Below are 13,099 nucleotides of genomic sequence, written 5' to 3'. Positions count from 1 at the left end.
TAAAGCGTTTGAATGGAAATGTCTACAATCCAGAGTTTAAGACAGTTTATCAACGAGAGGTTACAAACTGCTGCTGAAGACATATTAGGATGTTTTGAAGCGACTGTCGCAAAGTACGAGGATGAGATCGGTCGTCAGCGCAGACTGCTGGATGTAACTTTGAAACCTGTAGTAAAGCTGCAGAGAATAGGTCTGTATCACCTTAGTTAGCAAACTATACACCACACTTATAATCCCTGTTAGTCTAAACACATGGGCTCTTTTATCATGACTTCTGTCCATTGTCTCCTCCAGAGCTCCCACAGCGACATGTCTGTATCAAGGAGGAGTTTCCTGCTGACCTGCTGGAGAGGAACCCCAGTCCAGACCAAGAGGAGCCAGAACCTCCACAGATTAAGGAGCAACAGGAGGAGCACTGCATCGGTCTGTCTCCTTTTGAAACCACTTTAAATTCACTCGATCTGGATTTTTGCTTGGATCTGCACCAAATTGCACATTAACCTTAACCTCCACATTAACTATCAGTAATCTATCAGTTACCTACTTCTGTCTATTGTCTCCTCTAGAGCTCCCAGAGCAACACTTTCTGAATGAGGAAGAGTTTCCATCTGACCAGCAGCTCTGGAGCCTTGAGAGGAACCCCAGTCTGGACCAAGAGGAGCCAGAACCTCCACATATTAAAGAGGAGGAGGAGCACTGCATCGGTTTGGAAGTAGAGCAGCTTGTACTGAAGCAGGAGGATCAAGATAACCTTTTGTTGAATCCTACTTTCAAGGAAAGTGACCACAGTGAACCAGAACCAAGTGACCACCAGCTCCTCTCCCACAGCTCAGCTCAGAGCCAAGATCTTAAAGGAGGCCAGCATGGAAACTCAACATCAGTTAGTAATGCTGAGCAGGCATCAGAAAAGGGACATAATGTCATCACAAGAGCAAAAGGGAGCACAAGTCCCAGTAACCTTGCATGTAGCACTACCATGTCAAAGATTGTGCTGAACATCTGCAAGAGTAAAAAGAATTTCCAGTGTGACACTTGTGGAAAAGTCTTTAAGTGGAAGTCACTGTTAAAAAGACATTTGAGAGTCCACACAGGGGAGAAACAGCATTCTTGTGAAATGTGTGCAAAAAGTTTCAAAACTAGCACAAATTTGAAGATCCACGAGGCAACACACACGGGCAACAAACCTTTTTCTTGCAGAACTTGTGGGAAATGTTTTACGCGTGTAAATAACCTGCAGGTCCACGAGAGAACACACACGGGCGGGAAACCTTTTTCTTGCAAAACTTGTGAGAAAAGTTTTTCAACTAGACAAACACTGAAGATACACGAGAGAATGCACACAGGCGAGAAACCTTTTTCTTGCAAAACTTGTGGGAAAAGTTATACAAATAGAAAAACACTGAAGATACACGAGAGAACGCACACAGGCGAGAAACCTTTTTCTTGCAAAACTTGTGGGAAAAGTTTTAGTATGAGAAATACCCTGCAGAGACACGAGAGAACGCACACGGGCGAGAAACCTTTTTCTTGCAAAACTTGTAGGAAAAGTTTTAGTCTTAGAAGTTACCTTCAGGTCCACGAGAGAACGCACACGAGCTTGAGACCTTTTTCTTGCAAAACTTGTGGGAAAAGATTTAGGCGTGTATATACCCTACAGATCCACGAGAGAACGCACACGGGCGAGAAACCTTTTTCTTGCAAAACTTGTGGGAAAAGTTTTACGCGTGTAAATTACCTGCAGGACCACGAGAGAACTCACACGGGCGAGAAACCTTTTTCTTGCAAAACTTGTGGGAAAAGTTATACACGTGGATGTAGGTTGAAAGTCCACATGAGAAGCCATAAAGGTGAGGAGTCGTATCCATGTACAACTTGTGGGGAAAGATTTGTTAACAAATCACTTCTAACAAAACATTTGAGTACCCACACATAGCAAAACTGATATTTTTGTAAAATGTTGGAAATGTCTGATTTGCCAGTTTATACAAAGTCCACAGGAGAATACATCCAGTTGAGAAGCCACACCATGGCAACACGAGAGGGATAATATTTGCTCAAGCGTTGTCAAAGAAGTTGTTACTTAGTTATTGATTCATTAATTAGTGATACAACAGTTAGCGAAAACGACACTGGAAATGTTTCCAGGAGACCAAAAAAGTGATGAACCTAGCTGTAGTTCAATGCTTTATGAAGTTCCATCACCACTGATGAGGAGCAGACTTCAATAACTTCACAAAGCATTGAACTACAGCCAGGTTCATCACTTAGATCTACACAAGAGAGATTGTCTACATTTGCATTAGCTGCATCTCTGTAACTGAATGTGGAAGATATCCCATTGACGAGACATCACAATATCTTTGATGCAGTACATGGTCAACAACATTTGCTGAAGTACCCACGTTTCTGTTCTTCATGTGACTGTCATTGATATTTACATCTGCAAAGGAAGTGATGTTTTCACCCATGTCTCTTTGTTTATTCATTTATCAGCAATTTATACCAAATGGTGCAGGAAGGGGACGGGGGTGAGAGAAATTGATTGGGTTAAAGTGGCAGATCCAGGATATTTTATTATCACTGAATGTTGAGAGATGGTTGTCAATGTGTCAGGAAAGACTGTGGATCAAGATGTAAAAATCTGACATATTTGTGGTACAGAGATTTATAAGAACACAGTATGTGGTGCAGATTATCAGATGACTTCCCTTTTTCTTTTCTCTGTGTATTACAAAAGAATAAAATCTCTTGTTAATGTGTACACAGTCCTAAATGACTGTCACTGTAAATGGTTATTCTTTTGTACTACATGCATTCAATACTTCAGTGCATGTGCAGTTTATTAAAGTTTCTTGAATCATGATGTATTTTATGTCTGTCACACATTTAATCTGTGTTTGTCTGTAAATTTGCAAAAAACTCCTGGACATCACCATGAAACTGGGTGAAAAGATGTGGCTTCGGCCAGAAAAGAACTGATTACACTTTGGTGCAGATACAGGAATTCTTTCCACTTTCTTTAGTACAGGACTGTTTTTATATCTCTAATAGATGCCGGAGTTACAAGGATAATTTAATGTTTTAGTCCTCAATCTGTTTTGAGCCACACTCCAATCCACAAACGTGTGGGAAAAGTTTTACAACTAGAAATGTCCTGAAGATACACCAGAGAACGCACACTGGCGAGAGACCTTTTTCTTGCTAAACTTGTGGGAAAAGTTTTACACATGGATGAAGGTTGACAGTCCACATGAGAAGCCATAAAGGTGAGGAGTCGTATCCCTGTACAACTTGTGGGGAAAGATTTGTTAGCAAATCACTTTTAACAAAACATTTGAGTACTCACACATAGCAAAACTGAAATTTTTGTAAAATGTTGGAAAGATTTCTGTCTTGCCAGTTTATACAAAGTCCACAGGAGAATACATCCAGTTGAGAAGCCACACCATGGCCACACGAGAGGGATAAGATTTGCTCATGCGTTTTCAAAGAATTTGTTTCTTAGTTATTTATTCATTCATTAGTGAAACAACAGGTAGCGAAAACGACACTGGAAATCAATCAATCAATCAATCAAATTTTATTTGTATAGCCCATATTCACAAATCACAATTTGTCTCATAGGGCTTTAACAAGGTGTGACATCCTCTGCCCTTCACCCTCACGAATAGTAAGGAAAAACTACTAAAAAACCCTTTAACAGGATAAAAAGAAAGTAGAAACCTCAGAGAGCCACATGTGAGGGATCCCTGTCCCAGGATGGACAGAAGTGCAATAGATGTCAAGTGTAAAGGAGAACATCATCAAGATAAGGGTTTTATCAGCATTGATAAGACTAAACATTTTGAAGCAAGACTGAAGGTCAATGGATTGATGGATTATTGTCAGTAATGGTCGAGTATCTGAGGAGAAATACTATATATCAAGCAGTCCTGCTGCAATAATAGTCCATGGTCAGCAGCCACCACGATCATGATCCACCATCAAGATCGGATGCCACTATAGTCCACAGTCATTGTCCACTGTCGCCATTAGGATCCACCATCAGCTGCCACCTCGGTCGTGGTCCACCACCATTATCAGATGCCAACACGATACAGGATCCGCCATTATTATCACGATCAGCCAGCACGATACACAATCCGCCATACTGGATCCACCATTACAATCTCTGATACGCGATCCACAGATCATAATCCACGATGTGGCTGCGGCCGCGGTCGTGGATCTGTGGACGATAAGGCAAAGGGACTCCGGGGTAGAAGTCAAGTCAGTAACATGTATTGATGAGATATTAATTTCTTTGATGTGATAAGGAGTGAGAAGAGGAAAGAGAAGCTGGAAAGAGAAGCTCCGTGTGTCATGTGTCCCCCGACATTCTAGACCTATAGCAGCATAAATAAGAGCAGGTCTAAGACAAGTCAATGTGTCAGGAAAGACTGGATCATGATGTAAAAATCGGACATATTTGTGGTACAGAGATTTATGCGAACACTGTATGTGGTGCAGATTATCAGATGACTTCCCTTTTTCTTTTCTCTTTCTATTACAAACAAGAAAATCTCTTGTTAATGTGTACACAGTCCTAAATGACTCATTGTAAATGGTTATTCTTTTGTACTACGTGTATTCAATACTTCAGTGCATTTGCAGTTTATTAAAGTTTCCTGAATTATGATGATTGTATTTTATGTCTGTCACACTTTTAATCTGTTTGTCTGTAAATTAGCAAAAAAAACTCTTGGACATCATCATGAAACTGGGTGAAAAGATGTGGTCAGGAGATCTCGATGAAAAACATCTTACACATTTAGAGGACTAGCATTTATAAGTGTGTGTAACTTGGTGCTGCTGGATTGAATGGAAACAAGTACGATACATGGAAACACTGAAGAATACTTTGTTTTAGAATGATATCAACAAAGGAGACCGGAAGTTAAATATCCACTTCAAATCAATCAGACCGAGCTGGATATTAGAGACATGTTGCAGAGGAGTTCAGTAGAGCACATGACTGTTTTTTATTTTTTAATTTCTAATAGCTTCTTTCAGATAGGCACTGGAGTCCAGAGGAGGTGCGGAGAATCTCCGGAGCTCGGTCTGGGAGCAGCTGTTGAAACTCTGTCGTCAAACACCAGCTAGGGGGCGCGTTTCCTTTAACTGAGAAGGACGCCAGTCTTTCCGGAAGTAGTTTTTCCCACCCCTGGCGGAAGTAAACAAAGAGTCGCAGCTGTGTGCAAATCCCAGCGGCTCGTCAGCTGTAATTGATCTCATGTCCCGCTGATTAAACATGTCGTCGGTTCTGTGTTTCAGAAAGTTTGTGAGTGAGCGACTGATCGCTGCCGCTGAGGAAATATTAGGAGTCTTTGAACAAACAGTTCAGGTTTACGAGGAGGAGATCGAGCGTCAGCGCAGACTGCTGGAGACTAAACTACCCGAGAAAGGTTTGTAGCATCACCGTCCACTGATGACAGGGGGTAAATGAATTGATGACAGGACTCCATCTTCTTTTTATATATTATATATAAGCTGTATTTTACGGTGGCTGAGAGAGCTGAACGCACTGCAACTCAAGAAAACACACGCACATACAGAAACGCGCAGCAAATAAAAATCGCAGCACATGCAAACTCAGAAAACAATTCAATTCACCAGATCCAGATGTTTTAAATTTGGATCTACACAGCAACCGACGAATTATTCCTCGAGAAATCAATACAAATGCAATCCTATCCTGCAGTGTTTGAGAAAAAGAAAAAACCCGAATACTGAATCCGCAGAATTTTTACAAAACTCTTCAGATTTATACGACGTCCGTCCACCAAGTTTCGTGGTGATCAGTCCAGTAGTTTATTTTGTAATCGTGCTCACAACCCAACAAACAATCGGACACAGGTGAAAACATAACGTCATTGACGGAGTGTATTATTATTGATTATTATTATTAATTAGTGAAACAGCCAGTTTGATGGAGAGAATCATTTATGAATCTTGATTAAATTAGCAGGCATGTTTAGGGGGCTGGTATTTTTTAGTGTGTGCAATTTGGTGCAGATCAATGAATCATTCAATCAAATTTTCTTTGTATGGCCCATATTCACAAATCACAATACGCCTTGTAGGGCTTAAATAATGGGTTTGAATACACCACTGGGGGATTCATAGCTTTCCAGAGATGCTCCTCTAACCTACTGACTAAGTGCTTCTTTTTGGTTCCACTTCAGACGTCTCTCAGTCATCTTCCTGTAATGAGGAGGTTCTCCTGGGCCAACAGAGGCTCTGTGACTGTAACCAGAAGAGGAACTCCACCCTGAACCAAGGGGAGTCACAGTTTAGCGTGGATGTGGAGGAACTCTGCTCCAGTCGGGACAGAGAGCAGCTTGTACTGAAGCAGGAGACTGACTTGTTAAGACTTGCACATGAGGGAAGTGATTACACTGAAGACCAGATTCTGCTAATGGACCCTCACCAAATTCAGAATGCAGCACAAAGACAGTTGCAGACCCACCTTGCAGCTACACAAGTAAAATCAGAATCTTACACAGGGGGTTCGGGCGTATCAGTTCTAAACAGTGACCATCAGCTTTCTCACAACTCACACATAGCTAAAGACAGAGACCTTGAAAGAGGACACCAGGAGAATGCGAGTTCTCATCAGACACCAGAGAACAAACATTTCAAATGCATGCTTTGCTCTGAGGAGTTTAATGATTTCTTAAAGTTCAAATTTCACTCGAGGACCCACACTGGTGAAAAACGTTTTAAATGTGGCACCTGTGGGAAAGGGTTCAAATGTCAATCAAACCACATCAGTCATATGAGAACTCACTCCGGCGAGAGGCCGCACAACTGCGTCACTTGCGGGAAAACTTTCACCCGTAGAGCCGACCTGAGGAGGCACAACCGAACTCACACGGGGGAGAAGCCGTACAGCTGCATCTTCTGCGGGAATAAGTTTTCTCATCACTCGTCTCTCACTAATCACGTCCGGGTGCATACAGGGGAAAAGCCGTATAAATGTATTTGGTGTGGGAAGAGGTTTGCTATCAACACAACGTTGAAAATACACACCCGAGTCCATACAGGGGAGAAGCCGTACACATGCAACCTCTGTGGGAGGAATTTCGCTCATAACACGGGGCTAAGATTACACAGAAGGACTCACGCTGGGGAAAAACAACAGAGCTGAAATACTTTGTGTGGAATGGCTCCTAAAAGTTCAAAACTTGAAACTGGGATTCAACTTGAACAGCTTATTTATCGCCTTTTGTCATTTTCCTTTTCTACTAAAGCATAACTTGCAGATTAATAAGTATACTTGTGAGTAATGGTGCAAATATTATTGTATCATTTTACATTAAATATGCATCTTTGCATTGTTTCCCAGATCTAATGTCATATCATCACGTTCACAAACCTGTTTAGAATCTCTACTGTGTAAGAGTGAAAATTATTTAAATATATAACGTGTTCAGCATGAACTATGGAAATGTTAAGATATAAAAAATAAAGACAGTATTTCACTTTAGGTCACCTTGTCTTTCTCTGAATCTAAACTGGAAATTGATAATTATAATTAGAGTTTGCAACTTTTAACAGTGTGTTCGCTCATCTTAAAAATACAAGTTGGAGAGTCTTTTGTTTTTTAATTCAAAATTCCTCTGTCATTTCTATTCAGTCTTTACTTGTTTGAAGGCGACATCATTGTTATTAATTGTAGCAGTCCTGCACATCTTGTTTTTCCATATCTTTGAAACAACTATAGTCATCAGTGTCCAATAAAATTCTGGTTGGGACCTGGGCTTTTTTCCTCCTGTGCAAACACAGCAAATTTACAAACAAACTGATTTACAGTTTAAGTTGATGTTAAAACCATTTTCCCTGGAACATCATGTGACCTTCAAAGTTTAAATGCAGATGTTTGATGGTTTCATCTTCGTAAAAAAGTCTTCAATGGGAAACTTTTAGTTTGTAACGAAGCAGCTCCATTAGACAGCTCGGACTGCCAGTCTACCCACAGAAACTAAGCAGGAATACTATTACTACATATACTTTTACTTGGAAATCAGAGGGATCTAAGTTTGTATGGGGGGGGGGGGGGAGTGCCAACGTACAAGACACTGCAGAGTTTGAAGTATTTGAAATATTTTTTTTAAGACATCTCAAGGGGTTGATATCAGTGAGACAGACAAATTAGCATAACATATTATAAACACGAGAAACTAGATAAGATATGTGTAATATGAACAGTGTACATTTACAATTGGATGTAAAATAAACCAATAAGATTAATTGTATAAGATTTTTTGTCATATGAATTGCACGACACATGATTTAATAAATGGGAATAAAGTATCGTGCTTGTTTCAAGGGGGAAACATATCGAGACGGAACCACTTCCTCCCTGGACCGGATATCCGGTTGTAGGTGTGTGGATTTGCGTTTAACCAACAAGTAAATAATGAGAATACAAAACAGAAATGTTCGGCTTTAGCTCGGTTTCTGCGTCACTTCATCTCTAATATACTCTTCTCTGTATCAATGGCTCCTTATTATTGTGCCGTGTGTCGGCAAACTACATTCGCCGGGAAGGGACACATCTTCGGGAAAAGTCACCAGAGCCGATTGAGAGTGGTTCTTCTCAAATTCTTAGAGAAAGTAAGTGGTTTGATTCGAAGCGATTCGCGCTGATGCCGAACATTTTCAGTCACATTTGTTCTATTTCCAGCCACTTTGTGGATCTACATGAATGCTAGCCCTGATGCTAGCCCCGATGCTAAGTCAACATACGTCACTTATGACGTTTGTTGACTTTTAAGTTCACAAAATGGCCACTGTGAGCTGCATCCGGGACATTGTGGACCAGCCTAATAAAAAAAGTTCACAATTTGACCAACAGTAGATTATAGAGAAGTGAAATGAGGTAATTTATATTCACATATAAACATATAAGCTTACGTGTTCAGGTTGGGAATTCTACTGGAACTGTAATGAGTCACTGTGAGACCTTAAAAGGATCTAGAGTTGCACTATTAGATTATTTATTTCACACCAATATTTGCAGTGTTCATTTATACGATCTAAGGTGTTTTATTCATGAACTCCATCTTGTATTTACTGTATTGCTCATGATACATACATATAAGGTTATATGATGTTTGTACCACAGCCCACATGCATTTTAACATTTCATTCATGTATTTTTGAATTTGTGTTGTGTGAAATAAACTATACTACACTATAAACCAATGTGATAAAACAACAAAGCAAATTACAGACAAAGAAGTGACAAAATCCACATTGAACCTTTCTGAATTTAGGGTTTATTGCAGAGCTGTAGTATTAGAGTAGACTGCTTCAGATTTAATCAGAGCTAAAGTCCAACCACCATGTTTATCTATGCTTCCTGTGTTTGTTCCACTCTCTCTGTACCAGGTGAAAGAAGCTCGCCGCACACTTAAAAAGCCCCAAGTAGAAAAGTTTGACTGCAGCCAGCACCCGCAGACATTCTGGTGCTACTGCTGTGGGCTCGAAGTAGACAGAAATGTTACAGACGGCAACATGACGGTGCTGTACGGAGGCTTGTTGGAACACATGGCCACGTAAGTTTTATCAAATTAACTATTTTAAAAAATTTGATTTTTAATATGTAAATTGCATGATCAACCTTTCAAATGTACTTGGTTTCAGCCCAGCACACAGGAAGAATACACACAAGTTCTGGTGGGAAAATAAAGCCGACCCCAAGCTTCGAGACAAGGTCATCATCACAGAGGAGGAAACTGAAAGGTAGTTCTCCGAGAGCTAAAAGTCAATATCAATGACGATTTTTAAGGAAAATAAAAGATTGTCTTCATGGATCACTGTTTGCTTTTGTTTAGGTTTAAAGCTGAGCTGCCACAAGTTTTGGAATCATTTGTGGAGGAGGAGGATGAATTCATTAAACAGGTAACTGTTTATGCACTTGACATTAACTTTGATGACAAATAATATAGTCTACAGCAGTGGTGGCAGCTCTGACACTGCCACTAGCATTCCTAAATAGTGTCTAAGAAATGTTATTTCACCCAAACGTGAAATCTGTTCATGGAAATCTATTTTTTCTTTTCATGGCTTAAGCAAGCTGATCGTATCCGGGCCCAGGAGAAGCATCGTCAAGAGGTCCTTCAGTCTCTATTAGAGGTTTGTTTTCCAGGGATGCAGTGGCAGTATCCATCACTACAGCCTTGACTGTTGCTATTTGTGGTTTTGAGTTGCATGTAAGATGAGAAAAGTCCCAATTGTCCAACTAAATCATTGTGAGTGTAACTGAAAAAATGTGTAGCTGGGGAAACCTTGTGTTTTTTGGAGGTCAGGGTGGTTTAATGACTAACTAATTTCAGGTTAGGGTTATAATTAGATGGAGATGGGGAAAAAATAATGTTGTGTTAACATTTGGGGCAAAGTAGTGTGTGAGGAGGGTGAAGATAAAAGCTGAGATAAAGATGGTTAGTGGTCAGACTTCCCCTGTGAACCACTGTTGGCATTTCCTGAATCACTATCAGCGTGACGCAGACCTGGAGTCGTTCAATGGTCCCAATGGCACAGACATGTCTGCGGAGGACTCTGTCAGGTAACACTTTGTCTACCTGGGACATATCATCCTCTCTTCGCATTGGGTCATCAATGTAATTTGAATTACTTCACTTTGTTCTGAGTTCATCTTGTTCTCTGGGGAACAGCTCACAGTTTACATCTCAGGGATCAGACCGGCAGCCGGGGAGCAGCTTTGTCGAGTCAATGGTCAAAGCACCGTGGGCGGCAGCAGGACAGGGCCTGACTTTCATCGGCCATCAGGTAGGACACCCGTCAGTCAGAAAGTCTTTCATGAGTGACTGCTTTCTTTTGTACACAAACACAATGACCTCCTTTGATGTCTGTTACAGGATTCAGCAAACAGAGGAAATGTTCACACAGGTACAGTGATCTGAACGATCTAAATTTAGCTCTATATTTGTATCAGTCCAATAACATACATTGTGGAAATGGAATAATGTGGGGTGTCTCTTCTGGGTGTCAAAAAAAATTAAAAGATTTCATGTTTGACAAATGTTTTTATAATTTGAAATCACATTTTCTCATTATTATAAACTATAAAAACCCTTATTTTGAATTCAAGTTTTTAAGAGTAAATTTTCCAGATGACTCTCGACTGTTGAGTTCTGTCGATGTATATTTTGTCTTAGTTAATATTAGGATTATTCTGAAAACATTACAATACATCCTGTATGATCCTGAAAAGAATGTGCCTTTCATTCAACAAAGTAATTCAAATCTTACTGTGTTTCCCATGTTTTAAAGCTTGGAAGAAACCCAGTGCCTCCAGTAGTTACCAGCTCAGTTCACCTGTTGTATGTGTTTGAAAAGTGTCCTGACTGTGTTGTAGGCGGTGTCCCACCTTGGCTCCAGGACGATCCTTTGGAGGGGCCCTCTGGGGCTAAAGCACATCCAGAGATCGGCCCATCGCTCCAAGGGTTCCTCAAACAGAGTAGGAGTCATTTTGAATAACTTATCAGCAGTTTGTTCCATCCTTGTTTATCATTTCCATGAGACCTGACAAATCATGTGTTACTGAATGCTGTGACATCACTCGTGGTAACCAGGAAGCTTTTATTATTTATCACTCATCTTGTGGTTTGATGTTTAAGTGACTTTTGTGTCTGTGTCAAATGTTAAATCACATAAATTAATTATTTTTTTTTAAATCGTGGCAATTAAGTATCAACATTTTGATAATACTGGTCATTTTAATTTTCTCAAGTCTCAGTGATGCAGAGCTTTTATCCATGTAGACTTGTGTAGAATGAAAATAAATGAATTTGATGATTGAAAATGATCTCATCTGTCTTTTGCCAGAGGAGCAAGAGAAGCTGAGGAAGCTTCCCCCGAACAGAGTCGGGGCCAACTTTGATCACAGCTCACAGACGGACGCCAACTGGCTTCCCTCTTTCGGAAGAGTGTGGAACAGCGGCCGACGCTGGCAGTCCAGGTGAGGTCACACAACCCGTCACTACACATAAGACTCATACAGAACGATTGTAAACCATGTAAAAAACAAATTAACTCCATCACATTCATTATACACACACACAGGCCTTAACCCTGTCGTTTTAATATATATGCCAGAGTTGGCCTCAAAGCAAACATTCCATCTGTTGTCCTAATGTTAAAAAGGCACAAATTCAATTTTTTTGGTTATGTACATTAACTTCACTGCTCTTTGCAAACATATGGGACTTTTTCTTTCTCAAAACAGGGACCAATTCAGAGAAGAAGAAGGGAAGAAGAAGAGACCGAAGAGGAAGCGGGAGCAGAACTCAGATGGGTCAAAGAAAAGTAAAACATCTGGACAGCTGACAAATTCTGACGGCACTTAAAACTGAGTGAAGGGATGTGTATATAGTTCATGTAGTTTGCAGGAGGTGGATGAGGTTTTATACCGTGTTTCTCTGAGAAGTTGAACCTGCCTTGATAGACACCTTTGTCAAAAAAAACGTCTTTATAACATAATGGCATTCCACATATATACCCAATGGGCACTGTTGAATGTATTATGTTAACAGTGATTCCAGGACTCAGATCTTCAAGTTACTTTACTACGGCTTTTTGAACTGTGAGGACAATGTGATCAGCAGGGGGCGCAAGACACCGTTCTGACAAAGGCACCTGCTGTGTGTTCAGAGAAGAGTCGACATGGAGGGAATCTGTTGAAGGATGTAAACAGAAAACAGACACGTGCTCCTCGGAAAGTCCCGTTTCCCCACTTGTGAAGTCGTTGCTGTTCTGAGTTCAGTGTGTTCACGTGCTTTGAAGTCAGAATGTGGAAGTAAACTAAATGTTTGTTATTTATGTGTTTGGAGCATTTGAACAACACATTAAATGTCTCTGCCACAGTTTACCACATAGCAGATACAGTACAGATCGTTTACACACTGGAGGACGACTCGCCTGTGGACACTAGGAATGTTTAGCCACTGATTAACTTAAGGTTCTGCTTGACGTAGACTGAAGTGTTCCCATGTCTCAGATACATTTCACCCATTATTAATTCTACCCAACA

At 40.5% G+C, this 13,099-nt stretch overlaps 2 protein-coding genes and 1 long non-coding RNA gene across 3 annotated transcripts; all 3 read left to right on the top strand.

Annotated features, from left to right (window-relative positions):
- The first annotated feature begins 2,506 nt into the window (after positions 1–2,506).
- On the top strand, positions 2,507–4,672 carry LOC117768285. Its single transcript, XR_004615034.1, has 2 exons — positions 2,507–2,597; positions 4,422–4,672. It is a non-coding gene; the product is annotated as an uncharacterized LOC117768285 (long non-coding RNA).
- A 517-nt stretch (positions 4,673–5,189) lies between these two features.
- Positions 5,190–7,527, top strand: LOC117768282 (zinc finger protein 251-like). Its single transcript, XM_034596515.1, has 2 exons — positions 5,190–5,444; positions 6,225–7,527. The coding sequence occupies exons 1-2, from the start codon at positions 5,291–5,293 to the stop codon at positions 7,187–7,189; spliced, it is 1,119 nt and encodes a 372-aa protein (XP_034452406.1). The 5' UTR covers positions 5,190–5,290; the 3' UTR covers positions 7,190–7,527.
- An 874-nt stretch (positions 7,528–8,401) lies between these two features.
- Positions 8,402–12,524, top strand: ccdc84 (coiled-coil domain containing 84). Its single transcript, XM_034596516.1, has 11 exons — positions 8,402–8,658; positions 9,436–9,602; positions 9,691–9,789; positions 9,882–9,948; positions 10,120–10,182; positions 10,545–10,612; positions 10,722–10,836; positions 10,926–10,956; positions 11,426–11,527; positions 11,896–12,028; positions 12,296–12,524. Exons 1-11 carry the CDS (start codon positions 8,542–8,544, stop codon positions 12,414–12,416), a joined length of 1,083 nt encoding a protein of 360 aa, XP_034452407.1. The 5' UTR covers positions 8,402–8,541; the 3' UTR covers positions 12,417–12,524.
- The last annotated feature ends 575 nt before the right edge of the window (positions 12,525–13,099 follow it).

The sequence above is a fragment of the Hippoglossus hippoglossus genome, chromosome 9, assembly GCF_009819705.1.
Source record: "Hippoglossus hippoglossus isolate fHipHip1 chromosome 9, fHipHip1.pri, whole genome shotgun sequence".
Lineage (NCBI taxonomy): Eukaryota > Metazoa > Chordata > Actinopteri > Pleuronectiformes > Pleuronectidae > Hippoglossus > Hippoglossus hippoglossus.
The sequence above is the reverse complement of the archived record's forward strand: the minus strand, read 5'-3'. Positions and strand labels throughout refer to the sequence as shown.